At 36.3% G+C, this 27912-nt stretch overlaps 1 protein-coding gene across 6 annotated transcripts in view; it reads right to left on the reverse strand.

The window, feature by feature from the left end:
- Window positions 1-27912, reverse strand: part of LOC127941933 (neural cell adhesion molecule 1) — a 193237-nt gene that overhangs the window by 45678 nt on the left and 119647 nt on the right. For all 6 annotated transcript variants that reach the window (XM_052537424.1, XM_052537425.1, XM_052537426.1 and 3 more), the window contains exons 2-8: window positions 16479-16553; window positions 14078-14287; window positions 13121-13264; window positions 12013-12150; window positions 10603-10720; window positions 9573-9733; window positions 7656-7798 (exon numbers count right to left, since the gene is read on the reverse strand). In XM_052537424.1, the coding sequence (XP_052393384.1) occupies window positions 7656-7798; window positions 9573-9733; window positions 10603-10720; window positions 12013-12150; window positions 13121-13264; window positions 14078-14287; window positions 16479-16553 (989 nt within the window). The remainder of the gene's footprint in view (window positions 1-7655; window positions 7799-9572; window positions 9734-10602; window positions 10721-12012; window positions 12151-13120; window positions 13265-14077; window positions 14288-16478; window positions 16554-27912) is intronic.

Below are 27912 nucleotides of genomic sequence, written 5' to 3' on the forward strand. Positions count from 1 at the left end.
AAAGCTCGTCACGCAGAATGCTCACTTAAAAACTGATGCTGTCATCATGTTTTCAGACCATTTTAAGTTTTATTTTGGCGTGACACAAAATAGTGATGTCTAAGCGGGAGAGTTGTTTATACAGGTACTTTATAATTAGACAATAATGCCATCATTTTCTTTATTCAGACCAAGAGCTCGCAAAAAAAAAAAAAAAAAACAAGAGCCGGGATTTCTCACTGGAACTAATCACATTCAGTCATAACCGATCATATCCAATTATAACGTGACAGAGGCATTGCCTTCTCTCATGTGACATTCCCCCATTCATCTTAATGCCCCTGTCCCAAATGGAACACTTCATGTGCACTTGGGGTGTGTTATGGACTTAAATGGCTGCCACATGTAGGTGTATGTTAAGCCCACATTTGTCATTTTAGTTTGCAGAAGAGTGCTCGCGAACGCCCCCTCTGTGGCCATTATGCGCCCTCGATCAGTCAAAGCAGCATTATGTCACGAAAGTGCAGACTCAAATAGGGTGCCAAACATACACACACACACACACACACACACACACACACACATATATATATGTATATATGACCTTGAACTGACCAGTATCAGAGCATGATGCCAGTTGAGAGGTGCGTAATCGAAACATCAAGTGTGACAAATCATTTCTTGACTTGAACAACAATCAAACTGTATGGAAAAGGACACATTTAGCTGCAGGCTGGGAAATCAAATGACTTAAACATGAATCAAGGTGACACATGCATATGCTGACAAGCCATCAAAATGCCACGCTACATCTATAATTAATAACACAATAGGTATACATATGAAATGATGCACACCTTGGAACTAAAGCGACATGACGGAGAGCTCATCTATCTGCTGAGATCTACTGCCTGTGATGCTAACTGTGATCACCACATTCATTTCGCCTATGTCTCATAAGTCACAGGCAGCAGCTTTGAGCCTTAACGAGAGCCATTCTTCCATTTGACAACACAGATCCCTTTAATCTTTGAACGGGACAGTGATGAGTAGTTTTCAGTAAAGGTTTTTATACCTTACACTCATTTGTTAACCTAAAATCAATCAATGACGTTGCCATCTGGAATTGCATTGGCTTGAATTTGCATGACTTACAATAGAGGCTGTTGAAGATATGACTAGAACCACAGATAAATCAAAGAGACATGAATAGCAGACAACCTACCCATTTGACTTATGACAGAGTGACAGCGATTCAATGAAAGCTTGCTCTTCATAAAGGCAAGCATTCTATTATTTTGACTGCTAATCACACAATTTGCTTAAAAGGGAATCTGCCGCAGACAAGTGGGATTTCAGGATGCATTATCAAATCCGACAGTGATCAAGCATAATAATGACATTTTTAATTGGAAGGAACTACTTGTAGTCTGCTGAGTTTCAGCTAAATATTTAAGGCCATTCGGTGTGCCTGAACAAAGGACAGGATTTTATAAACCACTTAGGTCTTCGTGTATGTATATCAATTGAGTCATTGGTCAGATGACGGCTAAAAGCAGAGAACTGTTTAATTAGACAGGAAGAAATTGGTTTATTTGATATATCAAGTGATCAATCACAGTTTATTTACTTGTCAGTTAGGAGCAGAGATGTATAAAGTACTAGAGAACCATACTTGAGTAAAAGTACAAGTGCTCTATCAAAAAAGTGACTTGAGTAGAAGTAGAAGTGCTCTTTAAGCACCACACTTAAGTAGAAGTACTAAAGTATTCAACATTTTTTGTACTTAAGTATTGCAAGTAGTCTATTTTAAAATTTACTACTCAAGTACTGAAAGTAAAAGTAGAAGTATTGTGTTTTGTAGCTATTAAAGAAAGTAGTCAAAAGTTTGAACATATTGTTTTTACTATTTCAAATGATTAACCTAAAGGACAATCACAATTCCTTTGACTGTAACTTCTTGTAAACAAAAAACGGTTACTAGGGTTAGTTAGCCCAATTTGCAAAATGATGTCATTAATAACTTACCCTCATGTTGTTTCAAACCCGTAAGACCTCAGAGGGTCATTTAGAATTTTTTGAAGCATCGAAAATACATTTTGGTCCAAAAATAGCAAAAACTACGACTTTATTCAGCATTGTCTTCTCTTCCTTGTCTGTTGTAAGACAGTTAAAAACAAAGCAGTTTGTGATATCTGGTTCGCGAACGAATCGTTCGATATAACTGAATATATTTGAAACAGTTCACCAAATCGAACTGAATCATTTTAAACGGTTCGCGTCTCCAATACGCATTAATCCACAGATGAATTAAGCTGTTAACTTGTTTAATGTGTCTGACACTCCCTCTGAGTTAAAACAAATCAATATCCCGGAGTAATTCTTTGACTCAAACAGTACACTGACTGAACTGCTGTGAAGAGAGAACTGAAGATGAACACCGAGCCGAGCCAGATAATGACTCAGTCAAGAACCGTTTCTGTCAGACACGTCCGATTCGTGAACCGATGAGCTGGTGATACTGCGCATGTGTGATTTAGCGTGAAGCAAACCGACACACAGAGCGTCTGGAACCGAACTGATTCTTTTGGTGATTGATTCTGAACTGATTCTGTGTTAATATTATGAGCCCAGGTGCAGTCAACGCCAATGACGCCATTGCATCGAGCGCAAAAGAATCGGTGTACTGTTTTCTTCAACTGGTTTATTGAATCGAACTGTCAGAAAGAACTAACGTTACTGGTCATCCGAAAACCGATGCAACCGGTTCTTGACTCGTGAACGAGTCATTATCTGGCTCGACTCGGTGTTCATTTCTCTCTCCACAGCAGTTCAGTCAGCACGCGCAGTCTCGCTTGATTCACTCAATGATGTGGCAGCTTCATCAAACCTGCCATCTACAGTTCTGGCAGTGGTTTGTAATGGAATGATTCGTAACATTATTATAATTGTAACGAGTAACGATGCAGCACATAAAAAAAATATCGGAGTAAAAGTATTAAACTCAGCGAAAATATGTACCGAAGTAAAAGTGGAAGTAGGAGAAAAAAATAATACTCTAGTAAAGTACAGATACCGCCTTTTAGTACTTAAGTACAGTAGTGAAGTAGTTCTACTTCGTTACTATACATCTCTGGTTAGGAGCAAGTATAATTAAAATAGTTGATACCACAATAACTAGAGAGAAAAATACTTTTAGTCATTACTTCCATAATTGTAACTTTAGTTTTCACAATATGACATAATATCTTACAATTGTGACTTGATTATTTTAAACTTAGCTCATTATTTTTTAAATACAATTCAATTATTTTACAATACAATTATTTTTTTTTAAAGTGAAAAATGTGTGTAGACTGTCTGCCTTTGCAAACACAGATATAACTCAAGGAAAAATAACCATGCTGTTCCTGCAAAGAGTCCATCTGAATCTACAGGCCAAATTGGTATTTAAGAGGCTCGACATCCTTTCTTCCTTTATTGATTTAATTACTCGCACACTGACAGCTTGTCAAAAGGTTACAGGGGGTTAAAACCTTGTGTTTGGCACCTGCTTCTGCTATCTTGGCATCCCGACCCTCTTCCCTCAAGAACAATCCTGGTCACAGACTCTCTCGTTGACCTTTAAAACAAAACCCCTGACTTATTACACTTTGCATGCACAAACAGCTTCTGGATGACACTGATCTGTAAAGAGCAGCAAGATCATCGGCCTTTTGTTAAATAAAAAAAAAGAACATTCAGGGTCACATACTGTGTGAGAGAGAGAGGGGGAAAAAATAAAATCTTAAAAAAAAATTTCCAGGTGAACATGGTTATTCTGGCAGGGCGTGCATTAATGGTTCTAGGTGCACAGACACAGTCTGCTTTAACATTAGGAGCATCGTAGCATAGACCATACTGATCTCAGATCAGCAGGGGTGCCATTAAGAGACATCATTAAAGAAGGGCAGCTTGGCACTGGACTCCACAATAAGCTAGCAGACCTGAAATGAATCTTTTGATTGTGTGATTCATACAGTGGCAGTGTCAAGGACAACTCACTAGGTCCCAGTGAGCGCCGCTTAAATGATAAATGAAAGGGCAGTGACTCCACAGAAGCATCTCATCTTCACTTAATGTTAAGTCCCTTGACTCAGTACTTGGGCATGTGATTTACAGTGTGTAACTATTAGCTATTGTTTTTAAAAGGATAGTTCCCTTGAATTAAAATTACATCATTTTTACCCACACTCATTTTATTCAAACCCCATGATCTGCTGCTTTTTTTCTGTAGATCACAAATCATAAAAAAAAAAAACATTTACATTTGTAGAAACATAGTATCCACAGCTATAAACATTTTTATTAAGAATATATTTAAGTTGTTTTAATTAAAACATACATTAAAAAAAATATATTTTGGCTTAAATGAAAATTAATTTAGATGTTAAGCACATTTTAAATTTTTTTGCCATATTTGATTTGAAAGGTGCTCTAGAGGTGAAGTGGATAAGAAGATAAGTAATCACTTTCATAGCAATTATATGGCCTTTAACATGTTTTGGTCCATTTTGGACAAGGCAGATCTTGTAATTATACACATCTCACCCCCACTATAAAAACCAACAGCAAAGAGGTTTGGAGCAACATGAGGGTTTGCAAATGATTACAAAACTCTAATTTCCTTTAATGGCCTTTCCTTCTGAATGAATGATCAAAAATGTGCCTCTTATGTCAGAACATCTCTGTGAATGCTCATGCCAAAACCTTTCATCCAGCAGGCAGAACGGGAAAACAGACAGCGAATCTTCCATAGTGCTGTTGCTTGAAGAGTTCAAGGAAGAGCAGTCTGTTCTAGTCCAGTTCAGACATTGCTCACTTGGTAGTCACAGTTCTCTGCCTTCTCTGAGCTTTTTGTGCATTTTTTGTTCAGACGCTGGAAATTTGTGGTTGGGAATACAGAATACGTATGAGGGACAGAATTTGAGGAGACTTTAGACTCAGCAGATCTGTATTAATATGCCAGCTCAGCCACTAAAAATCCCTGGTTTGATTACAGGCTGTTCTTATTGAGATCAACCCTCATGCTCTTTGCCTATCCAAGTACCTTTGCAGATATAGAAAAAAACAAAGTGGAAATTATTTAAAAATGCTTTAGTTCCGGCTATAATAGCATGCTTTACATGAACAGAAATAACCACAGCTCGTTGTTACTATTAAATACCACGCACTTCATTTAATGGCAGCGGTGATGAGGCCCCGTTGACTTAAGGTACGCCTCATTAAACACTGCCAGCTCTTTTCACTTAAGGCAATCCTCGGGCAACCATCGAAAGACATACACTTATATATATACTTATAGCACTGTCTGTCTGAATACTTGATTCTGATTGGCGGCAATCCTTGAATGTACAGGTACTGTAGTTCCAGTCAGCGAACACGCAGAAACATAAAGAAGCATCACTACATCTTGTAGAAGGTGATGAGATGAGGTGAGTGACAAGTGCAGATCAACAAAATTAGTGCTAATGAACTGCTACAAACCTGCAGGAAATTCACTTTGGTTATTTTAACACAGCAGCTGGTTTCTCTAAGCAAAAAATGAGTAAGTCCAAGCTGGTCAAGAAAATAACAGCTACCAACTTAAAGTTTGAAAGTTTCTGTGGTTTTCCATTCACAAGATGTTAACTGATGGACTGGTGTAATGTTAATTTATTATTTTGATGTTTTTATCAGTTGTCTGAACTCGCTGGGCTCTTCTGACGGCACCCATTCACTGCAGAGGTTCCACTGGCGAGCAAGTCTTGTAAAGCTAAATTTCTCCATAAAAAAACCTCATCTACAATTTGGAAGGCCTTTGGATGAGTAACTTTTCAGCAAATTTTTAATTTTGGGTGAACTATTTCATTGAGTTGAACAATGTCCACTGGTTAATGACAAGCATGGACCAGTTATTGACCTGTTCAGACCAGCTAAGATACCAGGATACTGTGTTCCAAAATAAAAGTTTAAGTATATTTAGTAGCAAAATTAACAAAATCATATAATCTAAAATTATTTACAAGATTATGCCTTTAAGTAAACATTCATTAATTGGAACAACCAAATTGCCAAAAGTAATCACTTTTGTAACCACAATGCTACAAGTCCAAACACTCGTGAGAAGTCAAAATAAGCCAAGAAAATAAGCAAAACTGTGATCATTCTTTACAAAGCATATCCGTTTGCTATTCTGAGCTGAGAACCAGTGATAAAAATGATCATAAACACAAAAAAACTTTCACCATAGAGCTGGAAATATTTTTTTCCCTTTGACAGCTATGAATATTGGCTCGACTAGCCAGACATAATACAATGCAAACACAGGGAAGGATCCAATCTGGTGGGCTATTGCCACGCAAATATCATTTTCATAGTGAGCCAGATGTACACGTAAACAAAAGGTGCTTTTTCACAGCACACCTACACAACATCCACCAGCTGGAGTAGGGCTAACTGGTCACTTACCAAGTACTGAGGCATAAAAACAGCATGAGCAGTGGAATATTCTAATAATACATACAGTATATAAGGATTAATTCCCATGATGCCTTGGGGATTTGAAGCATACAATTAAAGTATTACCAAAAAGGGTCTCAGATACTTTTTAACATGCCTGGACTTCACATCTACCTATTTGAAATCTATGGCAGGACCAAAACCCTCTAAAAATGAACTCACTTTTTCCTAGCTACAAGGCTGGAATGGGCTGGACATGTAGGATTTACCCAGTGGCTTTCAATCCTGGACCTGAGGACACACTCAGTTTAGTTTATCGATCTCTCCTAATGAGCGGATGATCTCGATCAAGTGTGTTAAATAAGAGAGACACACAAAATGTGCAGGGCTATGGGTCCCCAGGACAAGGATTGAAAACCACTGAGAGAGGGGAAGGAGAAATCACGTTTGAAGTATTTTGAGGCTGTTAATTAGATAATGTTCTTGACTAAATAAGCGAGGTTCAGAATCCACCAGAGCAGAGAGACCAGTGAGACTGAGCACTGATTAAGCTTGCACCTTCTAAGATATACACAAACTACCTTTTACTCACTATCATTGGCCTAATAACTCAGAAAAATTGCAAAAATTGAAAAATTGGTAGGTGATTAAATCAGAAAGTGTGCATTTATCAAACATAAAAAGAATCAATGGTCAATAACAATATACAACACACAGTCTGTGGAACTGACAACAAACTTTTTCTGGGAGCACTAACTAGCCTTTTTAAATGATATATCTGGTATATCATAATATACAGATTTTTATGAAAATGTTTAAAACCGAAATGTGAAAAAATTATGAAATGACAGTTTTGAACGGTAGTGAATATCAATACAGCTAATTACTGAAAATTCGATTCATGCACATAAGAAAGTTTCAAAGCATTGGCAACAATAACAACAAAAGCGGTCGGGTTCAAACAACACAAAGCAAGCTCATTTCATTTTTTAAGCAAGCTCTTTGTCATTTCCTCTCTGATTGTATAGTGACTGAAACACCCACTTAATACCATGCAGCTACGTTTTATATAACCTAGATAAAAATAATACTCAAATGTATGCAAATTTCTACCGGTATATCAATCCAATCAGCATTTTCCGGCCTTTAGTACCAATCGTTTGGCCCACTGACCACTGATCTCTCAAGCTCAGCACCTGCTCATTCTCTGTGAAGACCCGGCGACCAAAGCTCCAGATGATGTTGGGGGTGGGATCACCCGTGGCCTCACAAGTTAGAGTGATCTGCTCCTCCAATTCAGAGGCCGTCTGGTTTTCTAGGAATGTGATCTTGGGTTGCACTGTGGACACAGAAACATGAGAACTCAAAACATGGCCTATAAACACTCCTCAGGGTAAAGAAATAATGATTTTCCTTGATGCAATTACTGAGCATTTACAATGGGCATAATACCAAAACAGCGGTTTTAAGTTAATGAGATGAGGGTGCCTCACTGGCTGGATGCATTCAATATTTAATAACTTTTTGTTATATTCTATAATTCAAAAGAAGAACTTTGTTTAATGGATGAAATGGAGTAGAACTTTGATTCACTTTTATTTGCCTCGGCTCTAATCTAAACGCTCTGAAGCAGTGCTGGAGAAAACAAATGCATGATGAGAAATAAAAATATTGTGATTGCATTTTGAACTGCGACACAAACATTTAAAATATTCATGCAAACTTAATAACAATCATAAAGAAGAAAATGATAGAATCACACTGAAACAGGAGCTCTCAGGATCAACAGTGTGCTTAAAGTATAAACTAAGCAGAAATGCTTTTTGTGTTCATATTAAGTCTCTTACTTTTCCCATGCTCTCTTTTCAACAGTAAGAGTTACTCTTTAGGAGTATTCACCCTTGTTCTTATTAAGAGAACAAAACTCAGATCACTTTCAATTGACAAAAAAAGTGAACTGAGTAAAAACAATTCAGTTGTCCTTGTATTCACATTATGCTCGAAACTAAAATAGTGTACTCTTTAGTTGTGATCAGGTCATAGTCCATTTACATATTACATGATATATAAACATTTTTTTTTGCAAAAATTATTATTATTATTTTACTATACAACATATATAGGAAATATCTAATTTTTCATATTTTATATATTTCATTTTCACAAAATTTATTTGGACTCAGGGAAACTGAAAGAAAACTTTCCAGTGTGAAATTATGAATTCACTCCCTTTTCTCCAATGAAATGCTACAAACTTTTACGAGTAATTTCATTAAAAAGCAAGTCATATGATATATGAAGTGTCCTAATATTGTGTTGGAATCCCCTACAGCAGATTTCAATGCATCTAAGATCAGAAAACATTGTAATTTTCTCAGAATATACATTTAATATTATAATAATTTTTTTAATGATTTCGAAACGATTCTTTTCAAAGCAATTCTGAGCTTAAAGTCTGTAATCTCCTCCCTTCCATAAACCTGCTCTGCTCTGATTGGTCAGCTGGCTATGACTGTTTTGATTAGTCTTTCCATATACAGTGCGTCGAAACAACAATTACCATAATTATTTTTTTTGCTCTGGAGGGTTACTTTTAAACAAAGATACTGTAATGTTATAAAAAATGGCATCGATATTACCTTATCTATTCAAATATGACGACTCGTTAAGGCGGTTCAAAGTCGACTATTTCATTTGAGAGACTATATCTTTATTTATCATGCACTGTTTTGATTTACATCTTTGCATACTGTTTACATTGAAATATATTTTTCGAAAACCCATATGACCTGCTCTTTAAATTTGATTAGAATAGTATCTTGTAGAGTGAGATACTGAAAAAACTACTGTTCACTATGGGTCTTTTGCATGCAGAGTGTAGCAGATGACATAACAGATGACACAACTTTGAAACACACAGTGCATGCAGTTTATATTCATTTAATAATATTGCAACATTTCACGGCTTAATAATCGCACAAGGCAATAACACGATTTTGATTTTAAATTGACAAATTGTATGGTCCTAATGGAGACCATTTTCCTGGTAACTGATATGTAAACACTTGTTTTCAGTTCAGCTCCAGTGCTAATGACAGAATTCTTTAGCTTACCAAACACATTGAGTGAGACTTCCTCACTCTTCTCTCCGGCCTTGTTTCGAGCGATGCACTGGTAATCTCCTTCATCGAGCTTAGTGACGCCTTTGATGGTCAACTCCGACCCATCTTCATTCAGGCTGTACTTTCCGTCTGATTCCAGCACGATATTACCTCTGCGAGGCAGAGAGAGAGAGTGAGAGATAGAATGAAAGAAAGGATAGGTTTACTGTTTGGCCTTCAAGCTGTTACTTGCTCAGCAAAGTCATGAATACATGATGCCTCATCTTCACATATACCAGAAAACACAGAGAGAAAGTGTGCCTGCCCAGGAAATGGATTCTTCATCCTGCAGTGCACAGCTTCTCATGATGCTGATAATGTAGGAAGAAGCTGGAGAAAAATAAAAGCGGATCTGCTTTGTCATCTTCGGTTTCTTGACACGTTCATGTCTTGAAGCCAATACAAAAGGTGTAAATAATGTCTGAAGGCCATAAACATCAATCTGATGGGCTTTTTTATGTGTGAGCTGTGTTTCCCAGTGACACTAAATCAGTCATGCAAAGTTTGGATCCGAATAGCTGCTCTTTTTGCTTGTAACAGCAGCAATTGAACGACATTTTCAAATGGCCCCCGAGTGACAGCACTGTCAGTGAAGGAGGGAAATAAATGAGGTTGTGGCAAGTGTTCTTATCCCTCCTTCTCCCGAGGCAATGCTCAGACCTGATGCAATCTTGTCCTCTCATTGGCGTGCCAGCCATGACTTGGTTAAAGAAGTCACTAGAGTACTGAGGTAAAGCCATGCTGAAAGCCACCAGCTGCTTTAGCTGCCACAGCTAGCGGCAGCTGAAAGGATGAAACGGTGTCTCTGTCATTCACAGCACTTTTAGTTTACAAGCTCTAATAACTCTGATCCCTCTCCCTCCCTGGATTCGGGGGAAAGCTTAGCATTGCCTACAGAGATTTGGCAGAACGTTTTCAGTGCTGTTTTGGCACAAACAGATAAAGGGCCTCTAAGAAAGAAAGGGTGATGAATAACACGTACCGTGCCCACGTGACTGATGGTTCTGGGTAGCCATCTGCGTAACAGGCCAACGTCATGGCCTGGTTGATGTCTGCAGTGGCATTAAGAACAGTGTAGCGCTTCCTGATAGTTGGCAGAACTGGGAGAAGAAGAGAAAGGCAAAAAAAAAAAACCACACATTCTGTTAAATCCTGACTCTTTAAAGAGACAGACAACCCAAAAATGACAATACGGCTGATTTTCTATGCTGTTATTTTAATCTGTCAAACTCATTTCCATTTAAATAGACAGTTCATAGTAGCCATGCGATTTACCAAAGAAATATAAAACATCATAAAAGTAGTTTTCTGAAGCCAGTCATATTACAAAAGTTTGGTCTGTTTCTGACATAAAGTTGTCAGATGGCTTCAGAACTGCTGTATCATAAAAAAATAAATAAAAATAATAATAATAATAAAAAATACCACTTCTAACATTTCTATAACATTCTCCTAGACAGAATAATAGCATATGAGTTTGGAAAGACTTCTATAAATACAGAATTTTCGGTAACACTTTCTATGAAGCCCGTATTTATATTACAAAACATTATAATGCATTATAATGAATGCATTATGAATTATATATCATTTTAAATGATATGTAAAAATTGATAGCCTGAATGCACTGTAAGTCGCTTTGGATAAAAGCGTCTGCTAAATGCATAAATTTAATTTAAAATTTTAATTAAATTTTATTTTATTTTATTTAATTTAATGTAAAGTACAGTCCATTATACTGTACATGAAGTAGATTTAATATCGTGTTCACTGTGTGTTATTAATAATCATACTCTTAAACGTATAACCACAAATACGAAAGTATTATGTTGTATTATAATTTTTGTTATAATTACTCATGAGTTGATATAACATTTAATAAAGCCTTAAGAATATAATGCATTATAAATACGGGCTTCATAGAAAGTGTTACCATTTATTCTTTTACATTCTGTAGCTAAAATACAGAGCTGACTCACTTTTTTGCATCTATGTATTGTTTTGGAGTATCTGAAAATTTTCTAGTAATACAATATCTGATTTAATTTAGCAAAATAAGATTATGTTAGAGGAAATAAAGTATAAGTATCACTAAATCTTTGATTTATGTTTTAAAAGTTTTATTTAAATAGGTCACCCAATGAATACAAGTCTAATAATGAATTATTATTTGTTGTGAATTATTAATATGTTTGACCCTGGATCGCAAATCCAGTCCTAAGCTTTCCATTGTTAGAATAGGACCATATTTGGCTGAGATACTATTTAAAACTATTTAAAAAAAAGTCAGATGTTTAATTATGTTTTCTGTTTAATGCTGTAGAGAAACCTTGGTGTAAATGTGTATAAACGTGGGGTAACAAAGCAGGAGGCTCTGAGAAAGAGATCTCACCATTGACAATGACCTTGATGACCCTGAGGTCGACTTCTCCACGGGCCATGATGCGGCCCTCACAGGTGTAGGCACCCTCATCTGTCTTTTTGATGCCACGTATCTGGAGGTGGTTGTTGCTTAAGACCTTGAAACGGACTGTAGGTGTGAGGCAGAAACAGAGAGGAAAAAAAAAAAAAAAAGGAAGCAAAACGAGACTGTAATTATTCTTGAGGAAGATAAGGAGACCATGTTAACGAGCCTCTCATTACATGCTGGGCAGCAAAATGACTCATCTGCACATCTTCTCCCGGTATAAAATCATCTTTATGGGCTTTTCTGCAGTGCGATCTGTATTCAAGACCCACAGTAAAGGTGCATTGAATATTTTAACTCCATGGAGACACACTAAAACAGTACTGATATATTAAGAATGATGAAAAAGTCCAATTCAGTGAGATAAATCACATCTTTCTGGCTGTGTTGGTAAAGCAATACTTGTTTACTACTTAGTGCACGCTACACAGCATACACTGGATACTGCCTACTTTTTTTTTTTTTTTTTAAATGCAGCAATAATAAGAGTAGTATGTAACAATGACAGAGTGTTTTGTATAGTGCTTCATCCGAACTGATCAGTCAAACAAAAAAAGGGTACAGAAGAGGTTAACAAGAGAAATGTGGAAAATGTGTTATTTACATAGAGCGGTTTGGTTTTTAAGCTCCGCTACAATTAGAGGTTTTGCAGTGAAAATTTCATCTAGCAGCGGCCTGTGAGTTCACGTCTCCCAGCAGAGAGCTGCGGTCACCGTTTTTTCCAGCAGTCTCTGAGGGAGGAGCCCTCCGAGGTTAAAATAGTTTCATCCAAATGAGGCTTGAACTGACAAACAAAACAATGCAGATGAAAACAGCATGAAACTTTGAGTTCTCACAATAAAAGTTCAGGTGCTTACTGTCACTGTTTTCATTGTCATAGTGCTAGAGAGCTCACTAACTGGAAGAGGGGATGATTTTGACAGGAAAAGTATGGGAGACATTTAAAGATGAAGATGAGTAAAACAGAAATAAGAGTGTGACATAGAGCGAATGAAAGAAAATGACCGAAAGAGCTCTGCTCGTGGTACTGTACCATCAGTCTCGGGCTGGATTTTGTTTTTTTTATACATCCAGATGATAGTTGGGGGCGGCGAGCCGATGACGTCACAGATGATGTCAGCGTTATCGCCTTCGTTGAACTCTTGAGGCGATGGAGCGTTTTGGAAAGTGAGTTTCTCTGGAAAAGACATTTGAAATGCACTTCAGTTGTACCACTACTGCAAAAAAAAACTTTTCTTAATCTGCATCTTTGTCTTGTTTTCCAGTAAAAGCTTGAGAAGCAATGTTGCATTAGATATTAAGGAATATTTTGAGCAAGAAAATATGTTTACATACTTCTTATATTTCTGAGAAAGATTTAAGTTTTTTTTCCCATTGGTAAACAGTTTATTTCTGGTTTGAAAAATTTATTTTAAGATGATAAGTCATCTGAAATATATTCTTTAAGTATATATTCTTTATATTCCATAATTAAATAAAAACAATTACATAATATTTAACAGAACAATTTATATTCATGAATAAATGTTAAATGTTATGTTATGAAATATATTCATTTTAATCATTTCATTTTTAATAATTAATCATATATATTTAATTACAAAATAATATTATATATTATTATAGATATATTTACAATTTATTATAAGAGGTATATTAGATAAGTTACTTCCAATTAAACATAATTAAGTACAAAAACACAGCATTTATGGCAGGATTAGTTCACTTTAATGAAGCATTAAACATTTGGGGTGATGATATCAAGAAATATAAAATATTTCAAATGTATTCCATTAGTGTGGTCTGCCATATGATTGGTTGATGTTTAAAACTGACATGGATTAACCTTACACTTTCATTATTAGTGTACTGTTATGTTATTACTTGTTGTGGTAGATGTCAGATGATTTATTGTGCTTGGGGTTTACTGTTGGATCCAATACAGTTTGATTCCTCATTCCTCATGATTTATAAATAAGTAATTACTTACGGAAAATTTTTACGATGACAGTGCCCTGAGATTCCTTGTCCCCACTTTTCGCCACACACTTGTACATGCCCGCATGGTCGACGTTGGCATTGTAGATTGTGAGCGTCGACGAGAAGTCGTCATTCTTGCTGATACTGATGTCTGGTCTGCCTGGCAGGAGCTTCTCCCCATTGGGTGCAAACCAGTCTATTTCCTTAGCATCTCCAACAACTGACAGACAGACAGACAGATATGTTGTTGTTTTTTTCTAAGGAACTGGCCTGATTTCAATACTGATTATTATTTTTTTAACAAAAATGTGATCACCAGACAAATTTATTTGTTGTTAATTTGCTCTATAACAGGCAAATTGGATTAAAACAAAAATATTCATAGCCGTTTGAAAGCAAGCAATTGGAGGCAACCACTGCATTTTTGTTATATGTATTCCCTGTGTTGGTGGACTTTTATGTTATGTCCAGTCTTGTGCCATGTATTGTAGTTCTTACTAGTTTTCCTTGTTGAACAGGTTAACCTGGTGTTTCTCTTTTTAAAACGCCCCTTTGTTATCTTGTAAAGTATTCCTGTGCTTAGATCCACTTCCCTGCCTGCTCCTTTGCGTAACAATTTTCATTATGATCCGAGTAAAGATGCTACACATAGCATGAACAGTTGTTTTTTATATTAATTAGAATGTATAATTTCAAGATTTAAGGCAAAAACAGAACGGTCTGACTTTAGATATGTACATTTATGCAACATTAGACACATGCACAAAACAAAAACCTCAGACGGGAGTAAAGAAAATGCAAATTCACTCTCTGACAGCAGGTGGCGCTTATGGAACAGCCACAATACAGCGTTTCCTTGGTTGCAGCTGTAAAAAAACATCACTGCGCTTATGAACGCGGAGGTAATAGAAAAAGAAAATACCATCTAAACTTTTCTGTAACGAAATTTCATTCTGATCGAGCTCAATCCGATCGATTAAGGTGTTTGCATGAAGTCTTTTCAGTGCGATTGAACCGTAAATCCGATTAAAAACGGATTATTTGGGTGCATGTAAACATAGCCAGTGTATGGAGCTTCAGTGATTTTAATGTGAGTTGTGTAGAGGTGAAGAGGTTTCTCTGTCAATAAAACAAACAAGAACACAGAGATAAAACTGGATCAAGTGGACAATCGACTACAGACAACTTAAACAAAAGATTATATTTTGAAAGACAACTTTAAAAAATAATCTGAGACCTGTGAATAAGCGGCCATTCACACAAAATAGTTTTTTGTGTTTTGCTATGTGATCATGTGATGGCTGCCTTTGACCATTCTTTTTTTTTTTTTTTTATTATTATTTATATAGTTTTTTGTCATTATCAGGTCTAAAATAATTGTTACGTGTCTAGAGACACCTTCATAAAAAAGAAAAAAAAAAGAAATATTGTACTAATCCTGCAGGCGCCCCAGGATACATTCATGTAACCCCTCAACCCCAATTCAGTATTTCTTCTTTTTATTTTCCTATGTTTCGAGCATTGTGAACTTGTGATCTTGCTCTGCCTACTATAATATTTTCTCATCTTTGTATCTGTCTTCAGCATCTCTGGGCCTCTGTTAATGCCTGTTTACAGACTTCGCAATATTTCCACACAAATTACATTTTGGGAAATGATTGCAACACAGTTTGAGTGCAGTTCTGAAATAGAGATCAGCCAAAATAAAATTAAAAGCCAAATGTGTGTTTGAAGCAAAAACTGTCTGGTTCTGATTCATGGAGTAAAGACCACTAATAAAAAGACTTGGGCCCATGAGACTGGAGACGTTTCTGCGGTGATGTAAAATATGAATTTATTCAAAATATTTTACGATTTTTTAAGAAGCTGCGGACAAATTTAAATTGTATTTCTGCAACAAAAATATACATAATATATTGACAATGTTAAATGTATTGTTAAGTGCTACTTAATGACATATTCATGCTGGTTTACATGCAGTAAAATATTTTTTACAAATCTTAAAAAGTATAAATAAATAATATATCTGTAAATAAGTTGATTTTTTTCACCCCTTTTGATGAGTCCTCTGAATATTTCAGGTGTTCCTCATTTATAATAATAATAATAATTATAATTATAATTATAATATATATATAAAATTAGGTTGTTTTTGCTATTCTTCTACCATCATTCTTTAACATTACATTTCACTTATGTGAATCAAATGTACAAACTGATTTACTGAAAATTCAGGCAGGTCTATGAATTTACTTGCCATAAATAAGCACATCAAAGATTTAGTCCACTAGAATAAAAGGGCTTGAACTGAACAAAGCGGTGAGAGCAGGTTTGAAATCAAAAGCACTTTGAGAAGGTTAAATGTGAAATGACCCCCGCTTTGTTTCATTACAAGAGGGTCATCTTCCTACCTTCACACAAAAAGAATTTGGATTCTCCCACGCTGATCTCTCCCTGGACTGGAGTGATTTCCACCTGCAAGGCAGCTGGAGAAGAGAGAGACAAAGAGAAATCCATATTACAGAAATAACCTACATGGATACAATACAAAAAAAAATAAAAAATAAAAAGGAAATGAAAACTATGTGTTTGCAAAATCAACTAGTAATGCAAGATATTTTTGGAGCACTTTTCTTATATCAGGTACGAATCCTTGGAATGAACAGATGTAATTTCATAAATGCATTACATTTTTCAAATGTTTGCAAAAAGCGAAAGAGTAACATAAAATATCTAGAAATATGTAGCGGGTACAACATTTTTGAGCAGATTGTTGAAAACAACATTTTTTAAAATGTATTTACTTTTTTTTTTTAAGAACTCATTTATGCTTATGCAGGGATCATTTATTTGATACAGTGAAAACAGCAATACTGTGAAATATAATTAGTGAGACATTCTTTTTTTAGGATTCTTTGATGAATATAAAGTGCAGACGAACAGCATTTGCTTGAAAAAGAAATGTTTTGGAACATTATAAATGTCTTGCCACTTCTGTTTAATTGAATGCGTCCTTACTGAATAAAAGTTTTAATTTCTTTAATAATGGCCCCAAAATATCTGTGGGAACCCTCTTCTACTGTCACTGGTTATAATCCTTCATGACCCGTACAATCCTACCCATACACACTTGTAGATGTTTCTCCTACACATCCTAACCGAAGCATTTCAGCAGAAAGCTTTCCTTTGTTATCTAATTACTAAGGTAGTTTACATAAAATCACAGTTTCTGTCTTGAAGCTAAAAGCAGAAGCATATGCTGTACATCCCCAGTGACTGGGCCTGCCAACCAATTAAAACTCACTCCTGGGACGGATGTTGTCAGTGGGTGCGCGAGGAGCACAAGGCAGTACACTTTTGGACCTCAAGATAACAACACGTCAATAGAGCTGGCTCATTTCTAGTTCTGTTAATGAATATTTACTGCGGTACAGAAACGGCTGCTTGAGGTGTTGGGGTGTACAAGAGCAATGTGCAGCAAACCGTAGCCATGGTAACTCCATGTACTGTCACAAGCGCTTATTGAAAAACCTCAGTGTTAGGCAGGCTGATTCTTGGACTAAATATGACAATTAGGGATCAGCTCTACTAGAAATACGGTGAATTATAGGCCTCTCGCAAACTTATTTTCCCACCCACAATTACCTGGGGGTTCTGAACTACACTGATATTTCATAATTCTACCATAAGCTTCGATTTTCCATGTTGATGGAAGGCGCCTGATGGAGCTCTTCATGAACATTTTCTTTCGTGTGCAGTTGGGGAGCGTAATGCTGTAAATGATAGCATATTAGTTTTCCGATATGAGGTTAATACATTTCATCTTCCTGCATCAACTGCGGGGAATGAGACCCAGGCATCAAGTGGCTGTTAGCTCCATGAGCGACGGATAGCATCACATCACAAGGAAAAGCAATGAAGGCAAACTGGTGTATGTCGGTGAAGTAGTACCTGCGAAAAACAACATCTGATTCTTTTCTTGTCAAAGGAATCACTGCAGGCAGTGCCATTGAGCTTGTCAATCAAAAACACCATTACGTGTCAAGAAATTACAGGAATGTTTTGTTTCCTAAGGTTTGTGACAAGAGAGGAAATGACCTAGAATCAAACCACATGAAACAGATCTACACACAATAGCATTTTGCAGCTCAGAGCTTGTTTATAAACACTGCAATCATGGATAATTAGAGAAACACTTCATTCAGTGAGTCAGATTGACCCAAAGTGCTCAACATTCGATCTTTGTACCCTGTGGAAGTCCAAGAAGGCTTTTGAATTTACACTGTATGATGCAGTACAACACTAATCCTATAAATAAGAGAGAAGGAGCTTCTAAACTTCCTAAAGTCCACTTTAGACATTTAACTACCTACTGTATAAACAGGGGTGCACATAAATAGTGTGCAGATGTGCATGCATGACCAAAAGAAAAACATTTGCTGTGTGAACAAGGTCATTTGCGTATGTACCAACATGATTGACAGCTGTCAATCACCATTTTAAATCAACTAACCGCAATACTGTTTTTAATTCACTTTACTTACACTCTTAATTTGCCACCAATCCACCAAAGTTTGAAAATGAAAATGCATAATTAAAGAAAGTAAATATTAGCTTTTTATTTTTAAGTGTAGTATAAAGTGAAATATTTTTTTAAATACGTTTTATTTTTAAATATAATAGTATTATCACCATTTGTTTGTTTATTTTTTTTATTATGTGTATACTATGTGCAGTTTGAGCACCCAACCAAACCTCCAGATGCTCTCGTGAGAACCAGACTGAAATACTTTTGTGCACCCCTGCCTATAACACTGCACCTATATGTCAACTAGCAGTCACTAAAGCATCAGTGTATTGTCTGCTTAATATCTACTAACATTTTATTTTGATGGTCGCTCAACAGACGTTCTACTGACTAGAAGTAACTTTGCAAGTACAGCAACTAATTCTACTAACCCTACCCTATCAGTCTACAAAAGTACAAATGTAGTTGCAAAGTTACTTACAGTTAGTAGAATGTCTAAAGTGGACTATCAAAATATGCTACTTTATATTCTGATTTCTATTTTTTTCATAAAATTATTTATTGTGAAAAGCCTCCCCCCCCCAAACATTTGAACAGTACTGTATGTAAGTATTATATCTCAACAACTCTGAACACAGACCTACAGCCCAGTAATTCATCAAGCTTCAAAATATAGAGTGTCATGTGTGGTGCTGAGAGGATGTATACACAAAATAGTGTATTTGCTCTAGTATTTGCAGTCAAGCAAAGAACATCCTTATTCGTTTGTGTCTGTATATGAAGTGCAACTAGAGATATTCACTGATGTTAACGTACTGTGGGAGGAAGTCTCTGTCTTGTTTGCTCAAAATGAATTTCCAGACAGCGCTCTTACATTTTTAGCACAAATCGAAAAAGGAAAAATATCTTCAAAACCAAATCAATTCTTAAGTGCGCACATCTAGCTATATTACTTGGTCCCTGAGCTTGAAAAGCCACTGTATATACTTAATCTAAGTAAAATATCGTAATATCCTGCTCCATGTATTGTGTAAAAAATCAGCCTCAAGAAAAGGACCAAAAAAAAAAAAAGGAAAACACAGCAGAGAAAAAGCTTGCTTTCTGTCTACGACTTAAGTTGGCTGGTCACTGAAAGCATTTCCACCTAAGAAATTGTTCAATTTCCACTCGAAAACACCAGAGTGCCTTGAACAACTGAAGTGAATAAATAAACGCAGACCTTGAGAAATCTGGTACGGCGATGATATTGTCAATTGAATTTCTTTGACTTGGTTATGCAGTCTTGAGACTTTATATTGAATGTAGCTAAATGTTTGGACTCCATGGTTAGCAGGCATCAATACAGCAAAAATGCAGCACTGTGTCCTTGCTGAGAGCCCAAGGGAGGCAAATGAACACGTAAAACACAATAGGAAGGCAAATCAATAAGCCTAATTACAAAATAAATCCAAAACAGCTCTGCCTTATAGGTGGCAACTCGCTGTGCTGCCAGCACTTTCCTCTAGCATGCCTCATACACTTTTACTCTTAATCTTCATTCCTACTGAACAGATAGCTGCAGGCCACTTAGCAAATCAGCATATCATATGATGGATAGCATATAGCATAATAACAATACAAATGCAAATGCACAAGCTTCAAAATGAGAAAAAGAGAGTTTCTATGCTAAAACTCTGAGGAAACTGCCAGAGTTTTTCTCTGTCAAACCTAGGTTTGGCTAGTTAGCAAGGCCCTGTCAAGCTACTGCCATTGAGATGAATGGGAATGCTAGCAAACAGCTTTTAACACCAGTCAATCGCAGAGAAATATAATACAACGAGAAGGCAGAAAGAGCTTGAATTTTCAAATTCTACACACAATGAGCCTGAACATATCAAATGGAGCCTCTTGAATATGAAATAGCTCGTTTACAATTTCTAATAATACATTGTATATCTACATCCAATCCTATTTCCCCTTGACTTACTGTAATTTGTCGTTGCTAGCAAAATCCTACATATATTAGACGTCAATGTTTCTATGAAATGTATGTATTAGTTTTTGACGCTAATGAAAACAGCTCTGCATTTTCCCAAGTTCATTGATGTGTTACCAATCCATGTGTTTACGTCTGACACAAAGCTACATCCTCTACATTAAATCACTTTATCAATGCAAATACACAGCTGCGGCAATTCATCTACGTACTCTGGTGAAACATGCCATCAAAATGGCGTGATGGTGTATTAATCCTGGTGTAACGGAGGCAGAGACACTGATGTTGGCAAAACACTTGACTATTAATCACCAAGGCTTCGAGGAGATGAGCTGTCTGCACGTTGATGTGTTCCTGACGTTGGGCGTCAACTCAGAGAGAGCGTAAATTTTTGTGGACCAGATTAAAGAGATTCTCCCACTGACAAACTTTTCTGACGGTAAGTTTATTTTTACCATTCTTTGGCAGGAGAAAGGTGCTTTGAAATGTAGCTTCAGACGGGCTATAAAGGGAAGATGAAAGAGCATGGGCAAACTCCAATATGTACAATGTCATTCCTTCTGAGCAGATTTAAGGTTAACTCAAACACGTTCACACTTACACACACTCACACATGCATGCACACACACCTGGTACAAAGCATGGAGTTGCTGAGTTCCACCTCGACACATTTTAAGACATGAGTTTATCTGACATGCCTCTGAGATTCTGAACTTCTACTTCTCCATTCAGATTGACTCTCCGGTTGTCAGTGATTAATAATTGATGATCTGGTAAAACTTCACAATATGGTTCATTAGTTAATGTTAGTTATTGTATTAACTATGGATGAACAGTACATTTATTACAGTATTTATTCATATTTCTTAATGTTAGTTAATGAGAATGCAATCGTTCATTGTTAGTTCATGTTAACTCACAGTGCATTAACTAATGTTAACATGCACAAATGTTGATTTTAATCATGCATTACTAAATGCTGAAATTAACATTAACTAAGATAAATAAATACTGAAGAATTAAGGTTACCTTTCAACTAGTGTTTGGAATCGTTAGTAATTTTCCGTTTCCTTTTCCATTAAAATCATTAAAAACTATATAAAAAAAATAGTGGTAAAGAAAAATGCACAATACTCAAATTCTCAATACTTCATACTGTTTATTACTTACTGTCAACTTAATTTAAAGGTTGGCGATGTCAAAATGCAAAAAAGAAAAATCAGATTCTGGTTCCATTTAAATGAACTATTATTATGTTTTTTTTTTTTTTTTTTACAATTTTACGTTCATTGAATGTAGTGTTGCTGGAAGGTAGCAGTAATGTTGAGTAATGCTTGTCCATCAACCAGCATGTGCTTTAAAGTTGATGTTTTTTACACTATCAATAACTAATTAAAGAGGCAGGGCGGTGTTTCTGTTATTCGGTTTGTGACATCCTTTACGGGAAACGCCGAATTGTCAGAACACTGGCGTGAGGCTGCTCACAGCGTTTGGTCACATGTCGCACCAGAACCATTTTCGGGACTGAAACTTAGAAATTGCTTTCTTATTAAATATTTATTATTATTATGTTGAAAGCAGTTACTGCCTAATATTTTTGTGCAAACGTTTTTCAGGTTCCATTGATAAATAGAAGTTTAAAAGAACAAAATTGATTTGAAATAAATTTTATTATGAATAAATATACTGTCATATTTGATCAATTTAATGCATATTCGCATAGTATACATTTTTTAGTATTAAAAAAGAATGCTAATATATTAAAATAAATGTAAGTGCATATCTCTCATAAACTGTTTGAAATATGTTGTAAAATATGATCACAGTTCCACTTCCTGTGCTTATCCATGTCTGAGGATTTCTGTGTTGAACTATAATTGTGAGTATGAACTGTTATTCCTTCTGATACAGTAAAGCAAGCGTGGTTAATTTGAGGTTGGCAGTAAATGAGACATAGGAACTCCACGGAAACAGCTGCTTCTGCTTAATATTACACTTCGTACCCAACCCACAGCCAAAAAAGGGGAACCAGCATCTCTGGGGTCTCATGTCAACTTTGAACTCCAAAAACTTCACGCACCACCCGTGGCGAGTTACCATGGAAACTGGAGGGCCTGGGATGCCCTCTAGATGGAACTTTTCCGGCTGATGCCAACACAGAGGTTCATTCGGCGTGAGAGAAAGTTATTGGATGGCCTCATTACCACGCTGATCATCTGGTCCAATTGCGCTGACTATTCCAGTTCCAGTATTTGTCTCAGTCTATGGATGCATGATGTGGATGCAGCATTAATGTTCTGTCTTTAGGCAAAAAAAAAAAAAAGGATAACAAGCTGTGGTAATGACTCGGTAGTAGTTATACTTTTCACAATGACAAAAAAACATAGTGAAAACTCCTATTAACCGAAGAGCTTGTACTATTTTTAAATTTTAAAACTGAACTGTCTTGAAGGCAATTACAAAAAGTAATAACTGCTTAGGGAAAAAAGGCATAGCCAACTGTTTTGCGATTTTCTCAAGGTTACACGTCAGCATATTGTAAGAGCAGATGGTTGAATAGCTCTGTGGTTCTATTTTAACACTCTGTGATCCAGAGAAATTCAGGAACGATGTGTCTAGCATCATCCTCCCACTTTGCTGATATTTAGGGCAGTTCCGTCCCTCAAAGTTTAGAAAAAAATAATGGCTTCTTTGCCTTACGAAGTTGCTAAGGGTAAAAACAATGAAAAGCAACAGAAGTTCCATTCAATTAACAATTTAGAACATCCACAACATTGGCACCCTCCAAACTATTTTCAGAAGCTCGTCCCGAATAATTAATCCCTGAACCAAAGCAGAAGCCCCGAACGTAAAGGAAACCATTGACAGAATTGATTTACAATCTGTTAAGAAAGCTCCACACTATGGAGAACCAACAGAAGGCCATTAATGTGCAAGGCCATTAGAGATGTTCCGATACCCTTTTTCTCTTCCCGATACCGATTCCGATACCTGGGCTCAGGGTATCGGCCGATACCGAGTACTGATCCGATACCTGGGTGTATATCTGTATATACAGCTGTATATACTACTAGCCCTGTGTAAATTGCTAGAATTTTTTTATGGTGTGCTTCAGACAGATCCCTCAATAAAACATGAACAAATACATGGTGAACTACTGTATTTATTACAGTATTTTTATTATCTAACATGAATTTGACAGTATTATTTATTTTCTTATGCAAAAAAGAACTTCAAATGCAGCCAAAAATCTAACACCGCAAACTAAAAAAGGTATTTAAGTTTTACAATATAACTGTATAAAAAAACTGCAACAAATAAGTCTAGGAATATAAAAAAAGATCTATTAATCAGATAATCTCTAACAAGTAAAAAACAAGTAAAAAACAAGCAACCATCTAGGCATAATTATTATTATTATAGAGATGTATTATTATTACTGTAGGCTACAACAGTAGCTTTATATATTGTCAATTTACTCATGTAAACCAAACATTTATTTTAATGGGCTGCCATGAAGATCTTTGAGTGTCTGTGTTTATGATATGACAGTATTCTCAAATGAAACGGTAAATTCTCATGAAGTGACGGTTTATGCGTTCGTGTCCTCATGACACACAGCAGAGACTACAAAACAGCGAGCTCTCGCGCATCTGTGCCAGTCACCCACAGAGATGTAGATTTTGCGGGAGTAATATTTAAATAGTATTTTGCAGTTTAATATTCACAGACACTAGTATATATTCGGCTACTGTCTGGAGCCCTGCGTTTTGACTTACACGGAAGCGACTGAACGCAGTTGCCGGTACTGAATATACTCGAGAGTCTGTAACTACCGGTACTACAGAGACATACTGCTAACCACTGATCTATAATATAGTAGCGGCTTCACTGTCTTTTGGCAGTTTAGAATGTGATGAGTGATCCAGTCATATATAGATAAGGGCTGCTAACGCGTTTTCATTTCTTCTTCGCTGCTCTAAACAGGGGTTGCTTGTGGCAACACAGCACAACTTCCTGTGTTTTCAATGCATTTTGAGCAGCGAAGAAGAACCGTGCAGCGGTTAGGCAAAGCTTGCGGTCATAACTAGGTCTTTTTTAAGAAAATGGTATCGGATCGGTATATGGGTTCATGTACTCGCCGATGCCGATGCCAGAATTTGTTGTGGTATCGGAGATATTTCCGATACTAGTATCGGAATCGGAACAACTCTAAAGGCCATTGATGTCCAAGCCAGACAATTGAATAAACAAAGCTCTGGACATCAAACTAATTATTTGAGATGTTATGCTTTACTTTGAAAAGTTCACAAGTGTTGATGGGAAAGCTTATATGTAATGCCACAATTCATAAAGATAATAGGATTATAGAGACATTCACATGAACCCAAGCAGACTTAAAAAAAATCAACATAAGTAAGAGATGACAAAGGAAGAAACATGTATAATCCACACCTAAGGACGCTCTATTTATGTCTAAGAGTGCTACATGATCAAATGTCTTCTATTGGGAAGATTTTCAGTATTTATCCCGGGATCAAAATGCAACTATACCAGAGGCCGCATAAATAAAACAGCTGTGATCTAGAAAATGGAGTATTGCCAACGTTTGCTTCAAAAGTATGTGTAAGCGCTCTGCCAGAGGTGATGGCAGACTACAAAGCAGCAAGCAAAGAGCATGACTGAAAAACAAGAGCAAAGCGTCAATCCCAAGGACCACGAAGCAAGATAAAGCCCCCTGTGCTACTGACATCTTGCTCCCACTTAAATATTTACTTATGTACATTTTAAGCTGTACACAGATACATAGATAGGATGCTTGGGTTTAAAACACTTTAAAGACTTTTAGGTTTAAAGACACATGGCACGTCTTGGAGGAAGATAAATGAGACCACTCCCTCAGAGGCTGCCACAACATGTGACTAAGACAAATTCAAATGACTTGAATATCCCTTGCCAAAAACAAGATAATTTAATTTACATATGTTATTAGCTTTAATGGTGCAGATGCCTGGTGGTCTGCAGTGTCAGCTCGAAACTGGAGGGGCCACCTCCCACCACGCGGAGACTGAGCACTGCCTGCAGGATACTAATTGTGCTTAATGCAGATATGGGTGACTAAACATCACAGAGATAGAACTCGCTCTCTGACTGGCAATCACACATATCAATGACAAGGTTAAATCCCATCTCCCTTACTCTCTCTATTCTTCTTTAAAGCAGCAATTCACCCACAGGAAGAAAGAATAAATAAATATAGACTATTATAGGTATATAAATATAATACATTTATTTATATGAATAAATAATAATAAAAAATAACAATTGTTATTGACTTATTTTTATTTTTACTATAAAATAATTTAAAAATAACTTATAATTATTTATTTTAACTATGTTTAATAATAACTATTAATAATACATTTTAGTTTTTGTTTATTTCTTAAGTTTATTTATATGAATAATGAATAAATAAAAAATAATAAAAACAACAGAATGTTGTTTACAGAATTTTTATATAAATTGAAATTAATTATTACTATTATTATTATTATTATATAATAAATAAATAAATAAATAACAAGTATGTTAATAATAATAATAATAATAATAATACTAAAATAACAACAACAACAATTATAATGTATTGTTATTTTGTCACATTTGATGTCACAAGCTTTATGTTAATATTTTTTTTTTCTGTGGATCACATTATACTTCCTTAATTTTCATTTATTAATTCTGGTTGATTTATTCCTTCAAGAAAGAACAAACCAGAGCAGATTCACAGTGAAGTATTTTGCTCTTCCAGTGTAACAAATGTACTGCACACCTCAAGTGAATGAGCAGGCCAGACGCAGTGCGCTCGAGGTGTGATATCAGTGGGAGCAGTCTTAATTAAACAGAAGAGGATGATGTTTATGAGGTGGGTGGTGGATACAGGTTGCTGGGGAGAAGACAATGTCTTAGGGTTGAGTGTATGGCTATAGATCATATTGATGTCTTGCCTCTCACCGTGAGGCCTTGAGCCAGAAGCTGTAATTAGAGTTAATTGACTTACTGTTGAAAGTCATTGAGAACAGGTGCTCTGGTGCAGCACAGGCAGAAGATTAGCCATCCTTATGAATCCCCCTCCCAAACCAGCTCTTCGTGTACAGTAGGTACACATTAGCAAGGCTTTACTTCTTATTCTCAAATTTAATTTGAAAAGGAATTATGCCAAGGGACTGGGAGAGCTAGAAAATAGCCCTGTCAGATTGAAAAGGCATTTGATCTGCACGAAGACAATTGCAATGTACCGAGTGAGCTCATCACATCGAGTCAGTTGAGGCAGAATACTCCTCCTTCAGAGATCTGCCCATGTAGGACGATTCCCAGCTTTCAGTACCACTCCAATACCCAGCAGCACAAGGCTGGTCTCGTAGCATCAGTTCCAAGAGTTAACTACATCTCTAACCAACAAAACGACAGTCTGTTTGGATTGAGAATCCAACGGTTCTTCTGAACTAAACTCCTAGTAAACCTTGTTGAGAGTATCTCTCCCGCAAATAAATACCCAGCATGCCATTTAGCTGAGCGTGTAATTTGTTTGCGCTGTGGACCGTGGTGTCTCCGTGTCCCTCAGCGCCAATGAAGACAGAGTGATGGTATGTCCGGTAATCCTCACTAAGCCGTGTGGTGTGGGATTGAAGGGTGCTGGGGTGTCTGACGCTGCAGTCTGTCAGCTGTTCCTGTCCCGGACTAATTACCATGCTGTGTTCAGCCTATACTTGCTGTACGGAATCCAGCCAACTACTGTAAACACACCGCCGACCTACACTGACCCCATAAGCACACTCTGCTTAAATAGATAGTAGTATACAACAGAAAATGGGCTGTGTAAAAATATTGACTTTCCTATTAATCGTGACCTGCATTTCAGGGATCTTTATATTGAGCCCTAAAATCCAAAATTGCAGTCCAAAGTGAATGTAATGAGATAAAGGTGTGTATGGTGACATGATGACAATAAACATACAGTACAGCCTGTCACGATAAGAAACAAATGACTCTTTTGAGCTGTTTTTTTTTATTTTTATTTCAGTGAATCAAAAAAATACAGGTCAACCAGTGTAGTCAGAATCACAAATGTTCCTTTTGAGCTGATTCTTTTAAGTGAATCGAAAACACACAGTGCAATCAGTGTGGTCAGAATCACGAACAAATGATTCATTTGAGCTGGTTCTCTTTCAAGCAATTAAACTATACTCATCCGAACCAGTGTAGTCTGATTCATGAACACATGACTCTTTTGTTCAGGACCTTTTAAAGAATCATTTAAAAAGTTACCAAACAATAAAGA

The sequence above is a fragment of the Carassius gibelio genome, chromosome A21 (assembly GCF_023724105.1).
Source record: "Carassius gibelio isolate Cgi1373 ecotype wild population from Czech Republic chromosome A21, carGib1.2-hapl.c, whole genome shotgun sequence".
NCBI classification, from domain to species: Eukaryota; Metazoa; Chordata; class Actinopteri; order Cypriniformes; family Cyprinidae; genus Carassius; species Carassius gibelio.